This window comes from Lontra canadensis, unplaced genomic scaffold (genome assembly GCF_010015895.1).
Source record: "Lontra canadensis isolate GAN:19392208 unplaced genomic scaffold, GSC_riverotter_1.0 scaffold183, whole genome shotgun sequence".
NCBI classification, from domain to species: domain Eukaryota; kingdom Metazoa; phylum Chordata; class Mammalia; order Carnivora; family Mustelidae; genus Lontra; species Lontra canadensis.
Window position 1 is genome coordinate 1,130,278 of NW_022631177.1, and position 18,752 is coordinate 1,149,029.

An 18,752-nucleotide genomic window follows, 5' to 3' on the forward strand; every position below is an offset into this window, starting at 1 on the left:
TTTCATTGATTTTGATGGGAGATCACTGTCTCCTGGATCTGGATTTCTATTACCTTTGACAAATTAGGGGAGTTTTTTGCTGTATTACCTGAAATAAATTTTCTGCCCCATTTTTTCTCTCTTCTTCTGGGACTCCTATAATATGAGTTATTACATTTGATAGAGCCAGTGATTTCCTTACGTCTATTCTTTTGTTACATAATTCTTTTTCTCTTTTGTTCAGCTTCATTGTTTTCCATTATTTTGTCTTCTAGGTCACTAAATTGTTCCTCTGCTTATTCTAGTTTGCTGTTCATTGCATTAAGTCTGCATTTGATCTTGTTTATTGGATCTTTCATCTCTGATTAATTCTTTTTTAACTTTTATCTCTATTGTAAGGGTCTCACTGATGTCTTACATTCTTTTCTCAAACTCACTAAGTATACTTATGATTGTTACCTTAAATTCTCCATCAGGCATTTTACTTATATCTCTTTTGCTTAGATTCCTGACTGTGGCCTTGTCTTGTTCTTTCATTGAATATAAATTCTTCCTTCTTGGCTTTTTTTCTAAGTTTCTTCCTTTTTCTGTGTTTTTGAAAAGCCAATTTTGTTTCCTGCTTCTGAAAGTAATGGCCTTATGAAAAAGAGGTCATGTAGTCCCCAGGGCCTGGCACTTCAGGGATTATCTCTGGTGTGTGCTGTGTGTGCTCTGCTATTGTGATTTGGCTGCTCTGTCCTTCAAGCCAGTCATCTGCAGAGGCTTCCCTTGCCAGTTGTGGGCAGTGCTTGGTCCCTGGCCTGAATGTTGTGAGTTTTATGTTGGTGCACTCTGGTGTGCTTCTAAAGTGAGACCTGATACCAACTCCACAAGAACTGAGGTCTTAAAGAACTCTGTCATCAGGGAATGTGGTGTGGGCAGGGGTTTGTTCTATTCTTCTGGGGGAGGGGTCTGTTGTGCTGGGACTGAATCTTGCTTGACATGAAGGGCTGTCCCATCAGAGTTCAAGGGAACTGGGCTTGGCATATGCAAGTTAGCCATCCATTGTCCATGATGAGCTGCTTTTTGCAAGTGGCTCAAGTTTATGCTAAGGGCCAGGGCAGAGAAATAATGTTAGACATGTCATTTTTCCCAGAGAGGGATCTCTGGGAATGCTGCCTCTCAGAGAAGTACTCCTAGCATAGCAAATAATCTTTGCCCTATGTACCCCAGGCATTTTTCAGATGGCTGTTTCCATACTGTTTATCCCAAGGTTATTTGCTTGCTCTCTCCATGAATAACACAGTGCCCTCCTGGCTCTATCTCAGGCAAGTCTTCTGACCTTTTAGTCTCCAGGCTTTAGAGAATGGTGTGGGCAGGTGCTTGTGCTGGTCATCCGGGGGAGGGAACTGCTACTCCATTTTCTTTAGGTTATCCAATTTGTTGTCATATATATATATTTTTTTAATCATTTTTTTTATTTTCAGCATAATAGTATTCATTGTTTTTGTACCACACCCAGTGCTCCATGCAGTCCGTGCCCTCTCTAATACCCACCACCTGGTTCCCCCAACCTCCCACCCCCCCACCTCTTCAAACCCTTCAGATTATTTTTCAGAGTCTGTACTCTCTCATTGTTCACCTCCCCTTCCAATTTCCCCCAAATGCCTTCTCCTAACTCCCCATGTCCTCCATGCAATTTGTTATGCTCCACAAATAAGTGAAACCATATGATAATTGACCCTCTCTGCTTGACTTATTTCACTCAGCATAATCTCTTCCAGTCCCGTCCATGTTGCTACAAAAGTTGGGTATCCAACCTTTCTGATGGAGGCATAATATTCCTTAGTGTATATGGACCACATCTTCCTTATCCATTCGTCCGTTGAAGGGCATCTTGGTTCTTTCCACAGTTTGTCAAGATATGTCTCCAAAGGCAAAGGAAACAAAAGCCAAAATAAACTTTTGGGACTTCATCAAAATCAAAAACTTCTGCACAGCAAAGGAAACAGTCAACAAAACAAAGAGGCAACCCACAGAATGGGAGAAGATATTTGCAAATGACAGTACAGACAAAAGATTGATATCCAGGATCTATAAAGAACTCCTCAAACCCAACACACACAAAATAGATCATCATATCAAAAAATGGGCAGAAGATATGAACAGACACTTCTCCAATGAAAACATACAAATGGCTATCAGACACATGAAAAAATGTTCATTATCACTAGCCATCAGGGAGATTCAAATTAAAACCACATTGAGATATCACCTTACACCAGTTAGAATGGCCAAAATTAGAAAGACAGGAAACAACATGTGGTGGAGGGGATGTGGAGAAAGGGGAACCCTCTTCCACTGTTGGTGGGAATGCAAGTTGGTGCAGCCTCTTTGGAGAACAGTGTGGAGATTCCTCAAGAAATTAAAAATAGAACTTCTGTATGACCCTGCAATTGCACTACTGGGTATTTACCCCCAAAGATACAGATGTAGTGAAAAGAATGGCCATCTGTACCTCAATGTTTATTTCTGTTGTTTTGATTGATATTTCTCCTCTTTCATTTTTAATTTTATTTATTTGAGTCATTTCTATTTGTTTTTTGATCAGTCTGGCTAGAGGTTTATGATTTTTTTTTAAATATTTTCAAATAACCAGTCCTGGTCTCATTGGTCTCTTCTATTTTTGTGTTTGTTTGTTTGTTTTTAGTTTCTGTATCATTTATTTGTGCTGTAATATTTATTATTTCCTTCCTTTTGGTGTTTTTGGGGTTGCACTTGTTCGTTTTTCTAGATCCTTTCTAGATCTAGATCTAGATCCTTTTCTAGATCTACACCTTGATCCTTTAGGGGTAAGGTTAAGTTTTTTTATTTGAGATTTTTCTGGTTTCCTGAGGTATGCCTGTAAACTTCCTTTTTAGAACTGCTTTTGCTGCATTCCACAGGGTTTGGACCATTGTGCTTTCATTTTCATTTGTTTCCATGTACTTACAGATATCTTTTTTGATTTCTTGCTTAACCCATTCATTGTTTAGTAGCATGTTATTTAATTTCCATGTATTTGTGTTCTTTTCAATTTTTTTTCTTTTGGTTGATTTCTAGTTTCATAGTGTTGTGGTGGAAAAAGATGTATGGTATGATTTTGATCTTTTCAATTGCTGTGACTTGTTTTTGTGCCTTAATATGTGATCTGTTCTAGAAAATGTTCCATATGCACCTGAAAAGAATGTGTGTTCTGCTGTTTTCGGATGGGATGTTCTAACTATATATGTTAAATCCACTTGGCCCAACGTGTCATCAAAGCTATTGTTTCCTAATTGATTTTCTTATTTTTGATCTTCCTGTTGATGTAAGTGGGATGTTAAAGTCCCCTACTCTTATTTTATTACTGTTGATTAGTTCATGTTTATTATTAACTATTTTATGTATTTAGTTCTCCCATGTTGAGTACTTAAATATTTATAGTTTTTATGTCTTCTTGTTTCATTGTCCCCTTAATTATCATATAGTGTCCTTTTTTGTCTCCTTACTGTCTTTGTTTTAAAATCTGTTTGTCTGATATAAGTATTGATATTCCAGCTTTTCTTTGACATCCATTTTGCATGATAGATGTTTCTCCATCCCTCACTTTCAATCTTCAGGTGTCTTTAAGTCTAAAATGAGCTTCAAGCAAGTAGCATAGAGATGTGTCTTGGGTTTTTTTTTTTTCTTTTTATCTATTCTGTCACCCTATGTCTTTTAATTGGAGCATGTATTCCATTTACATTCAAAGTAATTATTGATAGATAGATATTTATTGCCATTTCTATGTACTTTGTGGTTGTTTCTGATGTTTTCTGTGATCCTTTCTTCTCTTATGCTCTTTTGTTGTTTGTTTTCCTTAATGATACATTTGGTTTTCTTTCTCTTTATTCTTTGCATCTATTAGTGGTTTTTGACTTGTGGTTACCATTACATTTGTATGTAATATCTTCTGTATATAGCAGTCTATATTAAGTTGATGGTCATTTAAGTTTGAACCCATTCTTTTACTCCTCTCCTCCCAACATTTTAGGTATATATTATCATAATTTATTTTGTGAGTTCTTTACTCTGATTTTTTAATAGAAGTAATTATTTTTACTTCTTTTGTTTCCTACTTTCATATTGTTACCTTTGGTCTTTCCTTTGCATTGAAAGTGTTCCTTTTAATATTTCTTGCAAGGCTGGTTTAGTGGCCATGAGCTCCTTTAGTTTTTATTTGTCTGGGAAACTCTTTATCTCTCCTTCTATTCTGAATGCTAGTTTAACTGGGTGGAGTATTCTTCACTGCAGATGTTTCCTATTCAACAATGTGAATATATTGTGCCACTCTCTTGTGGTTTGCAAAGTTTCTGCTGAAAAATCCACTGATAGCCTTATGGGACTTCTCTTATATATAACTATCTCCTTTTTTTTGCTGCTTTAATATTTTTTTTCTCTATCACTGCATTTTGCCATTTTCATTACAATATGTCTTGGTGTGGATCTGCTTTTGTTGATTTTGCTCAGGTTTCTATGTGCCTCCTGCATCTGGACATCTGTTTCCTTTCCCAGATTAGGAATGTTTTCAGCTATTATTTCTTTAAATAAATTTTCTGCCCACATTTTTCTCTCTTCTCCTTCTGTGACCCCTAAAATGCAAACATTACTCTGCTTGATGGAGTCACTGAATTTTCTAAGTCTATATTCATTATGCAGTATTTGTCTCTCATATGTTCAGCATGATTGCTTTCTATTACTCTAAACTCCAGGTAACTAATACATTCCTCTGCTTCTTGTTTCCTACTGTTTATTCCAAATATTTCATTTTTAATTTCATTTATTGAGCTCTTCATCCCTGATTGGTTCTTTTTTTAAATCTCGTTGTTAAATGTCTCACTGATATTATCCACTGTTGTGTCAAGTCCAGTGCACACTTTTATGAATATTGCTTTAAATTCTCTATCAGGTATACTACTTATTTCTGTTTTGCTTAGTTTCGCTGTGATTTTCTCCTGTTCTTTCATTTGGGACAAATTTGTCTGTCTCCTCATTTTGTTTACCTCTCTGTTTCTTTGTGTTGGAAAAGTCAGCTATGCTCTCTGCTCCTGAAAGTAGTGGCTTTATAAAGAAGAGATCCTGTAGTGTCCAGCACTGCAGTATCTCCTATTCATCAGAACCTGGCACTTCATGGGATTTTCCCATGTGTGTTGTTTGCATCTGGCTATTGTGTTTGAGTAGCTTTCCGTTTCAGTCTAGGCTTCTGCTCTGATTCTCTGCCTGTTGTGGGCTGTGCTTGCTCTTTGTGGTGTTAGTGAGACCCAGGTAGTCCATCCCTGAGGGGATGAGACTGTATAAGGGTTCAGGGGTAGGTAGAAGTGTTAGCAAAATTTTTAGTGAGTCACTAGTCCTAGGTCAGATCCCCCAAAGTACATTTGTGACCAAAGGCACAGCACATGTTAATGGCAGTGGCTGGGAGCTGGGCATGTGGCTGAGGTGGTAGCAAGGAGCACCTGCTGGCTGTGCAATCAGTGGCTGAAAGTCGAGGTGGCTGGTGTCATGTGGGCAGGGCATATGTGACATTATCAAAATGTGTACTTACCTAAGCCAGTTCCTCAAAGTGTGATGACAGGGTTGCAGCACACAACTGTGGCAACAGCCAGAGGTGTTTGCCATCTGTGTGTGCAGTGACTAGGTTCTAATTGTGGTGGTTGAGGCACAAGATATATGTGTACATGGCTGACTTGGTGGGGCACCTGTGGCATTAACAAAATTTACACTAAGCCTAGGGCCAAGGCCAGCCGACTTAGGAAAAGCAAGTCCTCAAGAGAACTCCTGGGCAGGGCACACTGCTAGGAGGTTAGCTAATAAGTGTCTTTGCAGTACAGCCTCCTGTAGGTGATTATGTTTATGTTGGAGGGTGGGGAATGAAAATGGCCACTGTCAGTTCCTTTGCTCCCAGAGAAGTCCCCCAACATTCTCCAAAATCAGTATAAACAAATCTTCCTCCTGTTTTGTAAGATGTTGCTTCTATGTTGCCTCTCCTTGGGCTGATGTCTCTTTAAGGATGGAGACCCAGCTATCACTTGCCCTCCCAGCTCACCCATTGCTGGCTGAGTCAGTGGACTTTTAAAGCTTTAGGCTCAAAGTCTTGCTGGTTATATAAACTCACAGAATTCAGCGCCTCTGATATTCAAAGGCAGACATTACAGGGATTTGTTTTCCCTCCCTCTTTCAGGCTGCTTCAGACTAAAATACCATTTCTGCCCTTCCTAACCTCTCTGATGTGGCTTCTTCTCTACATTTAGTTATGGAGTTGTTCTGCCAGTCTTCATATCACTTTTGTTTATTGACATGGATGTGAATGATATCTAGTTGCAAACATGGGATGGGGTGAGCTTGGGGTCCTCTTACTCTGACATCTTGCCTGTGCTTCAAAACATCTTTGTAGGACCCTAAATGTATCATGGCCCTGGGCAATGGGCCTGCTGTGTTTCATGGATAAGTTGCTTCTGTCATGGGACTTTTCTCTCTATATATTTTACCTTATACTTTGCAAATCTCACAATCACTTCTCTGGTACAGAATGTGATCCATTTTCTGTCATGGTTTCTTTAGTCTTTTGGAAAACACAGTCACACTCATAACCATGTTCATCCCCCTTTAGTCTGAAGTCCATTGTCAAATAGAAAGCACTCCTTTTTTTTTTAAACTGCTTGCTTTATTCCTTGCTAAATTGAAGTTGTCTCAATTTAACTGCCATATGCCACAACATAATAATGGTTTTATTTGGATCAGGAAAAATAATGTTTTAAAATCTACTTAATACAAGACATTTTAAGATACTTAATAAACTTAGAAAAATAATTAAGTTGGGACCATCAACCTCTCCCTAAACTATCTTGCTAACTTTTCCTCTGAATGAGAAGAAATGTCCTATTTGAAATAGTACCTGTAATTGGTGCATCAGGGCGGGATTGCTCCTTTCTCCATGCAGGCACAAATACAGTAATATCTTTATGGCCTTTGTCTAGAAACCAGTCCACAGCAAGTTGTATTCCTCTGCAGGAGAACTCTTCTTTATTCCCATGGCTTTAGGAAGATAGAGAATGAAAGGGTAAAGGATCAACAATAGGTAGCAAAGAAATACCCCAAACAGTCTTTTTCTTAGTACCAAGACATTAACAATAGACATTTTATTTCTTGATGATGCAAAAAATGTGTTTTCACTTTTTTAAGGATTTTATTTATTTATTTGACACAGAAAGAGAGCACAAACAGGGGAAGCAGCAGGCGTGGGGAGAGGGAGAAGCAGGCTCCTCACTGAGCAGTGAGTCTGATGCCAGGCTTAATCCCAGGACCCTGGGATCATGACTTAAGCTGAAGGCAGACACTGAACTGACTGAACCACCCAGGTGCCCAAAAATGCATTTAAAAAAATAAATGAATCTCTTTTTTTATTCAATCATTATAAATATTTCCACTATTATTACACCTCTCTTTAAGGCCACAGATGGTTAATAACAATTCCCAATTTATAGCAACCCTGATGACTATTTCCTACCACTACTTCAATTTTCTCTCTTCTCTCTCTACATCTATTACCACTTTATTTTAGAATATTCAGATATTCACAACAGATGAGCAAAGAAGAGGTGTCATCAGAGGTTTAGATAATTTATATGGAGGATTAATTGGAGATAAGTTTTAAGCACATATATTAAGTTTAAAAAATGATATTGACAACAGAAAAGATACACATAAATTCTGACTAAAAATAGTTATCACATTTATTTAAATATAATTTACCAATAAAAATCACATTATTTTAAAATTTTAGGATGTGGGGAATGCTCACAATATAATGCTAAAGGGAAAAGGGATACAGACTCTATATAATGTAATCTCAATTTTGTAGAAGAAAGTATATATATAAATTTAGAAAAAATGCTAAGAAATAGATACATCAAAATATTAATAAGAGAATTATTCTATGTGAGAGGATTATAAGTGATTTATTTTCTTTATTCCAAAAATTCTTCAAAATATTAAGTATTGCTTCTGTAATTATGATTTAAAAAGAGAAGACATTTTATCATTATTATTTGTAGACATAAACATTGTAAAAACTTAAAAATCAAAAAGAAATTTGATAGAAAATTTGAAGAGGGAAAATTAACAGATGAATTGGGGAAAGATATATTTATTGCCATCCTCTTAAAAAGTTACAGAGAGTGCACTAAATTTGTGCCTAGTTTGCATGTGAGAATTCAGACCTCTTAGCACATAGTTTGGTATTCTAACATAAATATAAACCACACTAAATTATAGTTATTAAACACTTTGGATGATAAAACAAATTGCCATACATTACATGTACCAATTCTAGTATAATAAAGTGGATATTGCCTGTCAAGGCTGATTAAAAAGCTAATTAAGACAATATAAAGCTAATTATGACAATATAATGGGGCCTCTTTCTTTAGATTTCTTACCTTCTCACTAGTACTCAACTACAAGAGAAATTAGCTCCAATTGTATTGTTCCCTTTGGGTGAATTAATACATAATCTCAGAAGCCCCATTAATAAATATACTGCAAGACTTCCCAATGTCTTAATCACTCTTGAGGCACATGACCAAAAAATATTCAGTATTTTTCTAACATTTCTAAACACATGTTAATCATGTCTAAGTGTCCAGAAAGTCCCATAAAGCAATTACAGCACATTACTAAAAGTCAAAGCACTTAATAAAAAAAAAAGGAAAGGAAATATATTTAACTGCCAATACACTCCAAGGTAGCCTTAGAAACAGCTACCATGCTGATTGCTTCTAAAAAGTTGAACAATGGATAAATTGGGGCAGCCTAGGGGTCTTAAAGAGTTAATATTGGATGAACCCAGCATGAAACAGACAGGTAGGGAAGATGCCCAGGTGTTAGTTTGCCCACTGCTATAGTACTGGTAAGTATGATAATAATATGAACTCAGGAAAAATCATCAGAATTGCCAATAAAGGGGGAATTTGGAGGAAAGGGATAGGATTTCATTTCACATAACTTGGCAGTGCTATAAAGTGTGTCCTTCCAAACACAGTATAAAACCATAAACAAGTGAGACCATAAATAAGTGAGACAGATAAAGACAAGTACTATATAATTTTATTTATATGTGGAATCTAAAAAACAAAACAAAAAAATAAACAAAGCAGAAATAAGCCCATAAATACCAAAAGCAAATTGGTGGTTGTTAGAGGGGAGAGTGGGCAAAATGGGTGAAGGGAAGTGGAAAATACAAGCCCTCAGTTATGAAAAAAATAAGTCATGGGGATGAAAGGCATAGCATAGGGAATATAGTCAGTGGTATTGTGCTAACATTGTATGGAGACAGATGGTAACTACACTTGCAGTAAGAATATAGTTGTCCAGACACTATATTGTACACCTAAAACAAATGTAACATTGTCTTTCAACAATACTTTAATAAAATATTTTCCACTATGAAAATATTTTTCACTATGTTATTATATGACAACATACTAAACAACCTAGAAGAAATAGTTAAATTCCTAGAGACAGTGTCTGGTCCAAGATGACTACATAGGAAGAACCTGAACTTACCTCCTCCAAGGAACATACCAAATTACACTGATTTATAGAACAATTCCTCTTGAAGAAGGACTTAGGGCTGACTGAACTGTCTCTGCACAACAAAAGATAGAATGGCCAAAGAGAAAAAAGAGATGAACACATTGTAATAAAGGGAACTCCCACTCCTGACACTGCAAACAGCATTGAAAAGTGATAGTATTAAGGTACCAGGAACAGAGTCCTCTGTCCTTGGGCACAGGGAAAACACACACACACACACACACAAACACACACACACACTGTGGTTTAAAAAAGCAACTACCATATATAAAAGATACAACACTAGAACTCAGCCAAATGACAGAGGAGCTGCTCCAGGTCAGAAAAACTGGAGAAAAGCATGGTTTAATTCCCACTCCACCTTGAAAGTGCAAAATGAAGCAACATCCTGATGCATAGCTAGTTTGCCGCCTCAGTGATCCCTTGGTCCACAAGCCTACACCAGCCCTGGTAGCTCTGGGGCACCAAAAAAAAAAAAAAAGGTGTAATTTCAAGAGCCAAAGGAGCTGAAAGAATTCTAAGTCATAAGGACTGGAGAATGTTTGGGTTTATGCTCCCCCTCCATGTTAAAAGAACAGGTAAGAGCAGGGTCTGGTTTCCATAGCTGGCTTGCTGCCTCAGGAAACCCTAGTTAGAAGCCCTGGGCCCCTAACCCATATCAGCCATAGCCAGCCCCCCCCACCAAGTGGCCACAGGTGCAGAGCACACCAGAACATTCAGGCCCACATCACTTTGGATCCACTCAGCTTCAGCTATCCAGACAATATACCTTCTGTGCAAAGAGCTCCAGGTCCTCCCAGCTTGCACCCACTTTACTTTTAGCTATCCTGTCAAGGTATCCTTTGTGTAGGGACCGCAGGAACCTCCTGGGCTTTGTACCACCTCAGTGCCAACCACTCCACTAGCATATCCTCTGCACAGACCATTCCAGAACACCCTGGCTTGCGTACATTTAAGCTTCAGCTGTCCTCCAGGTTGAATTCTTCACAAAAAGCCCTGGGATCTCCCAGCCTATATCCACTTCAGCTTTAGTTGTACTGCCTGGGTACTTGCTGCATGGAGAGCCATGGGACCTCCCAGGCCACAGGTCACCTCAGCTCTAGGACCCCTCCAGGACACCATCTATGGGGAGAGCACTGAGACACCCTAGTTTACACCTACTTTAGCCTTAGCTGTCTTGCCAGGACACCCAATGCATGAAGAACCCAGGGACTACACTGATCAACACCCTCTGCACCCACTTCAACTTCAGCTGCCCTTCCAAGGTGCTCATAATGTGGAGGGCCCCAGAACCTCCAGCCCATACCAGCCACAGCTTCACCCAACCAGAAAAAGTCACTAACTACACATATACTACAAAGGAAACAACTATACACAAGGAGATTCCTTCACATTTAGGAGAAGTAGCTGTTCTGCTTAATCCATAAAAACAAACACAGAGAGTCAAGAAAAATGGTAGAGTCAGAGTAATATGCTTTAAAAGAAAAAGAAAGACAAAACTTCAGAAAAAGAACTAAATGAAATGGAGATAAGCAATATGCCTGATAAGGAATTTAAAGTAATGATTGCAAAGATGCTCACCAGGCTGGAAAGAAAAGTGGAAGAACTCAGCGAGACTTGGAAGGCCCCTCCTCCAGAAGATCAGCACAAAGACTTGCCCACATCACATCTCTGAATACTGGAGTTTTTGGATAATTGAATTTAAATTTAAAAAAAATATAAAGACTGTAGTTTTGAAGGTCAGCACGATTGGCTGGGAGAGAGCCTGGAGGGCACTGCACTGCTCCTAGTGAAAACACAGACAAAAAAACCTGGAAGCAAGTGATCTGAAAAAAAGCTGGGACACAAGTAGAGAGATTATTCACTCTTCTCAGAGTGCTTCCTTGAGAGGCAGTGCTCAGAGATTCCTCTCCAGGGACAGCAGAGATGGCTGGTGCCATTTCTTACACTTGAATCCTCACCATAAACACAGAGCCACCTGTGGGAAGCAGCAAAATGCCAACACAAACTGCCTAACTTACTTATCCCAAGTTCCATACCCTTCTCAGTCAAGCTTGCCTCAGGCCCAACACATAAGACTCCCTCCCCAGAGGACCAGCAGAAACCCTTGCCCACACCACATCTTTTGACCAGAGAGTTTTGCAGGGCTTCAGTTCTAGGGAAAGCAGTATCCGTTCTCATTTAACAAGCAGATGAGAGCACACCTAGTTAAAACTCACAACATTCTGGCCAAAGATCAAACACTATCCACAGCAAGCAAGGAAAGCCTCTGCAGACAACTGATCTGTTGGATAGAAAAGCCAAAACTCGATAGCAGAGCAAATGCTGCACACACCAGAGACACTCCCTGAAGTGCCAGGCCCTGGGCACTATATGACTTCTTTTTCATAAAGCCATTATTCTTAAGAGCAAGAAACATAACTTTTTTTTTACCACATAGAAGAAGGCAGAGACTTTTATTTATTTATTTAATTCTTTTTTGAATTTAAGGTTTTATTTTTGCTAGAAGACTTTTTACAGAATTAAGGAGTAAGGGACCCTGTAGTTAAGTTAGAATTAGTGAATAAAAATGATAACTTTTCAGAGTTAATTTTACAAAGGTATTTTGAAGACAAATAAATCTCATGTTATGTTATCCCTAATAATATCTAAAATAACTTAACTCCTTTTAAAAAATGCAAACAAAAAGGGATTTTTGTAAGTATCTGTGTTGGACAGTAAGAAACTTACCAGTCATATTCTAAAGTGAAATTAGATTTATATTAATACAAGAAATTCTGCTGTAGCTACAGGGCAGGAAGAAATTTCCAAGAAACTAACCATGTGATAGAAATTATCTTGAAGTGGGAAGTACATTGGTATTTGTCCTTATTCTGGCTAGAAGTTGTGGCTTGAAATTGCTAAGCTTCGAAGAAGTGGGATGGACCAGAGATGTGCTGCACTGAGCACTTAAAATTTTTCTGCAGAGCCTTTCTAGCAATAATTTTGATTAATGATTCAGTCATTTTAATTAGGATTTTCTTCAAAAGTAAATGGCAATGCAACTGGGAGGGCACAGAGTTGAAGAAGCTGGTGCTATTCCTAGGGTTTCTTCCTCTTCTTCGTCCTCCCCCTCCTCCCCCTCCTCCTCCTCCTTCTTCTTCCCCATTTTCTTCTTCCCCATGTTCTTCTCCCTCTTCTTCTTCCTCTCCTCCTCCTCCTCCTCCCCCTCCTCCCCCTCCTCCTCCTCCTTCTTCTTTCCCATTTTCTCCTCCTCCTCCTCCTCCTCCTCTTCCTCCTCCTCCTCCTCCTTCTTACTTTTTCCTCAGTGTGGAGCTGTTTATTTACTTATCCATGCATACCGGCTTTTAAGACTTGACTGTCATTTACATGAAAATTGATACCAATGAAGAAAATTAGAGTCAGCAAATCAAACTTACTGATACTAAAGCACAAGCTGAAAATGTAATGGATTTGTATTTTTTTAGCTTAAATTCAATTAGCCAACATAGTAGTGCATCATTAGTTTCAGATGAAGTGTTCAACACTTTATCAGTTGTTATAATACCCAGTGCTCATCACATCATATGCCCTCTGTAATATGCATCACCTAATTATTCCATCCCCTCACTCACATCCCCTCTAGGAACCCTCAGCTTGTTTCCTACATTTAAGAGTCTCTCATGGTTTTTCTCCCTCTCTGATGACTTCAATTTACTTTACCCGCCCCTCTCATATGATCCTCTGGGCTGTTTACTATATCCCATAAATGTGTGAAAACACATGATAATTTTCTTTCTCTGATTGACTTATTTCACTCAGCATAATACCCTCCAGTTCCATCCACATCCATGCAAAGGGTAAATATCCTTTCTGAAGGTTGAGAAATATTACACTGTGTATATATACTACACCTTCTTTAACCATTCATCTTCTGTTGGACATCCTTGCTCTTTCCACAGTTTGACTATTGTGAACATTGCTGCTATGAACATTGGGGTATAGGTGCTCCTTCAGATCACTGCATTTGTAACTTTAGGGTAAATACCCAATAGCACAATTCCTGGGCCATAGGGTAGCTCTATTTTTGACATCTTGAGGAAACTCCATACTGTTTTCCAAAGTGGTTTTACCAACTTGCATGCTCACAAATGGTGTAAGACAGTTCCCCTTTCTCCACACTCTCATCAACATTTGTTGCTTCCTGTCTCATTGATTTCAGTCATTCTGACTGCTGTAAGGTAGTAGCTCATTGTGGTTTCAATTTGTATTTCCCTGATAGCAAGTGACATGGACCAAATTTTCTTGTCTTTGCTGGCTATTTATATATCTTCTTTGGAGAAATGTCTGTTCATGTCTTCTGCCTATTTCATGACTCAATTTTTTTTTCAGTGAGTGGTTTAAGAAGTTCTTTATAGAATTTGGATACTCACTCTTTATCAGATATGTCATTTTCAAATATCTTCTCTCATTCTATAGGTTGCTTTTAAACTAAAAAGTTTAAAAGTTGACTGTTTCATTTGCTGTGCAGAAACTTTTTATCTTGAAGAAGTCCCAAAACTTCATTTTTTTTTTTTACCTAGACTTTGGAGAGATGTCTAGCAAGAATTTGTTGTGGCCAAGATTGAAAAGGTTGCTGCCTGTGTTCTCTTCTAGGATATTGAGGGATTCCTGTCTCACCATTAGACCTTTCAGCCATTTTGAGTTTATCTTGGCATATGGTGTAAAAGACTGGTCCAGTTTTATTCTTCTGCATGTGGCTGTCCAATATTCCCAGCACCATTTATTGAAGAGTCTCTTCGTTTTCCAATTGGATGTTCTTTCCTGTTCTGTCAAAGATTAGTTGACCATAGATTTGAGGTTCCATTTCTTGTTCTCTATCTCTTCCACTGAACTATGTCTCTGTTTTTGTGCCAGTACCATATTGTCTTTTTTTTTATTTTCAGCATAACAGTATTCATTGTTTTTGCACCACACCCAGTGCTCCATGCAATCTGTGCCCTCTTTAATACCCACCACCTGGTTCCCCCAACCTCCCACCCCCCGCCCATTCAAACCCCTCAGATTGTTTTTCAGAGTCCACAGTCTCTCATGGCTCACCTCCCCTTCCAATTTCCATAATGTCTTGATGATCACAACCTTTTAATATAGCCTGAAGTGAGTGAGACATTGTGATGCCATGAGTTCTGGTTTCCTTTTTCAACATTCCTCTGGCTATTTGGGTCTTTTCTGGTTCCATACATATTTTAGGATTATTTGTTCCAGCTCTGTGAAAATGTTGATCTCATTTTGATAGGGATTGCAGTGAGTGTGTAGATTGCTCTGGGTAGCATAGATATTTTAACAATATTTATTCTTCCAAACCATGAACATGGAATGTTTTTCCATTTCTTCATGTCTATCTCAATTTCTTTCATAAGTGTTCTGTAGCTTTTAGAGTACAGATCCTTTATCTCTTCGGTTAGGTTTATTCCTAACCAAAATCTTGTGTTTTTTGGTTCAATTGCAAATAGGATTAATTTCTTAATTTATCTTTCTTCTGCTTCATTGTTAGTATAAAGAAATGCAACTGATTTCTGTGCAGTGATTTTATTTTCTGCCACATTGCTGAATTGCTGTATGAGTTCTCACAATTGGGGGGGGGGGGTTGGGGTTTTCCATGTGAAGTATCATGTCATCTGTGATGAGTGAGACTTTGACTTCTAATTTGCTAATTTGAATGCCTTTTATTCTTTTGGTTGTCTGACTGTGGAGGCTAGGACCTCTAGTTCTATGTTGAACAACAGAGATGAAAGTGGAAATCCCTGTCATGTGTCTGACCTTAGGGGAAAAGTTCCATTTTTCCCCATTGAGATTGATATTCGCTGTGGGCTTTTTGTAGATGAGTTTTATGATATGGAGGCATGTTCCCTCTATCCCTACACTGTGGAGAGTTTTAATCAAGAAAAGATGCTATATTTTATCAAGTGCTTTTTCTACATCAATTAGAAGATCATGGTTCTTTTCCCTTCTTTTATTATTGTGATATATCACATTGATTGATTTGTGAATGTTGAACCACCCTTGCAGCCCAGGAATAAATCCCACTTAGTCCTGGTGAGTAACACTTTTAATGTGCCGTTGGATCCTATTGGCTCATAACTTGGAAGTATTTTGACATCCACGTTCATTAAGGATATTGGTCTGCAATTCTCCTTTTTGCTGGGGTCTTTGGTTTTGGGATGAAGGCAATCCTGGCCTCATAGAATGAGTTTGGATATATTCCTTCCATTTCTATTTTTTGAAACAGCTTCAGAAAAATAAGTATTATTTCTTCTTTAAGTATTTTGTAGATTTCCCCTGGGAATCATCTGGCCCAGAACTCTTGTTTGTTGGGAGATTATTGATTATTGTTTCATTTTCCTTGCTGGTTATGGGACTGTTAAAGTTTTCTATTTCCTCCTGTTTCAATTTTCTTAGTTTATAAGTTCCCAGGCATGTATCCATCTCTTCTAGATTGCCTAATTTGTTGGCATACACTTGCTCATTATATGTTCTTAAAATTATTTGTGTTTCCTTGTTGATGGTCATGATGTCTCCTCTTTCACTCATGTTTTTATTAATGTGGGTCCTTTCTATTTTCTTTTTGATAAGTCTGGCTACAGGTTTATTGATTTTGTTCAGTCTTTCAAAGAACAAGCTTCTAGTTTCATTGATGTATTCAAATGTCCTTCTGGTTTCTATTTCACTGAGTTCTGCTCTAATATTATTTCTCATCTCTTGCTTGGTTTAGGCTTTATTTATTGTACTTTCTCCAGCTACTTTAGGTATAATGTTAGGTTGTGTATTTGAGACTATTCTAATTTATAGAGAGAGTTCTACTTATTAGAGTTTATTAGAGTTTTCTATTTATTAGAAAGGCAGTCCTATGAAGACCACTTTTGCTATATCCCAAAGGTTTTGACAGGTGTGTTTTAATTCTCAATAGATTCCATGATTTTTTAAGTAGAATTTTTTTCGTTTTTTAAATTTATTTTTTATTTTTTTATAAACATATAATGTATTATTAGCCCCAGGGGTACAGGTCTGTGAATCGCCAGGTTTACACACTTCACAGCACTCACCATAGCACATACCCTCCCCAATGTCCATAACCTCACCACCCTCTCCCTAGCCCCTCCCCCCAGTCACCCTCAGTTTGTTTTGTGACAGTAAGAATCTCTTATGGTTTGTCTCCCTACCAATCCCATCTTGTTTCATTTATTCTTTTCCTACCCCCCAAAACCCCCCATGTTGCATCTCCACTTCCTCATATCAGGGAGATCATATGAGAGTTGTCTTTCTCCGATTGACTTATTTCGCTAAGCATAATACCCTCTACTTCTATCCACGTCATTGCAAATGGCAAGATTTCATTTCTTTTGATGGCTGCATTATATATATATATATATATATATATATATATATATATATATATGACGCATCTTCTTCATCCATTCATCTGTTGATGGACATCTAGGTTCTTTTCATAGTTTGGCTATTGTGGACATTGTTGCTATAAACATTCAGGTGCACGTGCCCCTTCGGATCACTACGTTTGTATTTTTAGGGTAAATACCTAGTAGTATAATTGTTGGGTCATAAGGTAGCTCTATTTTCAACTTTTTGAGGAACCCCGATGCTGTTTTCCAGAGTGGTTGCACCAGCTTGCATTCCCACCAACAGTGTAGGAGGGCTCCCCTTTCTCTGCATCCTCACCAGCATCTGTCATTTCCTGACTTGTTAATTTTAGCCATTCTGAATGGTGTGAGGTTCTATCTCATTGTGGTTTTGATTTGTATTTCCCTGATGCTGAGTGATGTGGAGCACTTTTTCATGTGTCTGTTGGCCATCTGAATGTCTTCTTTGCAGAAATGTCTGTTCATGTCCTCTGCCCATTTCTTGATTGGATTATTTGTTCTTTGGGTGTTGAGTTTGATAAGTTCTTTATAGATTTTGGATACTAGCCCTTTATCTGATATGTTGTTTGCAAATATCTTCTCCCATTCTGTCAGTTGTCTTTTGGTTTTGTTAACTGTTTCCTTTGCTGTGCAAAAGCTTTTGATCTTGATGAAGTCCCAAGAGTTCATTTTTGCCCTTGCTTCCCTTGCATTTGTTGATGTTCCTAGGGAGAAGTTGCTATGGCTGAGGTCGAAGAGGTTGCTCCCTATTTTCTTCTCAAGTATTTTGATGGATTCCTTTCTCACACTGAGGTCCTTCATCCATTTTGAGTCTATTTTCATGTGTGGTGTGAGGAAATGGTCCAATTTCCCCAACACCATTTGTTGAAGAGGCTGTCGTTTTTCCATTGAACATTCTTTCCTGCTTTGTCAAAGATTAGCTGACCATAGAGTTGAGGGTCTATTTCTGGGCTCTCTATTCTGTTCCATTGATCTATGTGTCTGTTTTTGTGCCAGTACTATACTGTCTTGATGATGACAGCTTTGTAATAGAGCTTGAAGTCTGGGATTGTGATGCCACCAACTTTGGCTTTCTTTTTCAATATTCCTTTGGCTATTTGAGGTATTTTATGGTTCTATGTAAATTTTAGGATTATTTGTTCCATTTCTTTGAAAAAAATGGATGGGATTTTGATAGGGATTGCATTAAATGTGTAGATTGCTTTAGGTAGCATAGACATTTTCATATTATTTTTTCTTCCAATCCAGGAGCATGGAATATTTTTCCATTTCTTTGTGTCTTCCCCAATTTCTTTCATGAGTAATTTATAGTTTTCTGAGTATAGATTCTTTGCCTCTTTGGTTAGGTTTATTCCTAGGTATCTTATGGTGTTGGGTGCAATTGTAAATGGGATTGACTCCTTAATTTCTCTTTCTTCTGTCTTGTTGTTGGTGTAGAGAAATGCAACTGATTTCTGTGCATTGATTTTATATCCTGACACTTTACTGAATTCCTGTGCAAGTTCTAACAGATTTGGAGTGGAGTCTTTTGGGTTTTCCACATAGAGTATCATATCATCTGCGAAGAGTGATAGTTTGGCTTCTTCTTTGCCAATTTGGATGCCTTTATTTTTTTTTTTTTTGTCTGATTGCTGAGGCTAGGACTTCTAGTACTATGTTGAATAGCAGTGGTGATAATGGACATCCCTGCCGTGTTGCTGACCTTAGCGGAAAAGCTTTCAGTTT

General features: G+C 38.0%; 1 protein-coding gene across 3 annotated transcripts in view; it reads right to left on the reverse strand.

The window, feature by feature from the left end:
- Positions 1 to 18,752, reverse strand: part of ZC3H12B (zinc finger CCCH-type containing 12B) — a 581,452-nt gene that overhangs the window by 18,459 nt on the left and 544,241 nt on the right. For all 3 annotated transcript variants that reach the window (XM_032846911.1, XM_032846912.1, XM_032846910.1), the window contains exon 3: positions 6,911 to 7,050. In XM_032846911.1, coding sequence (XP_032702802.1) covers positions 6,911 to 7,050 — 140 coding nt within the window. The remainder of the gene's footprint in view (positions 1 to 6,910; positions 7,051 to 18,752) is intronic.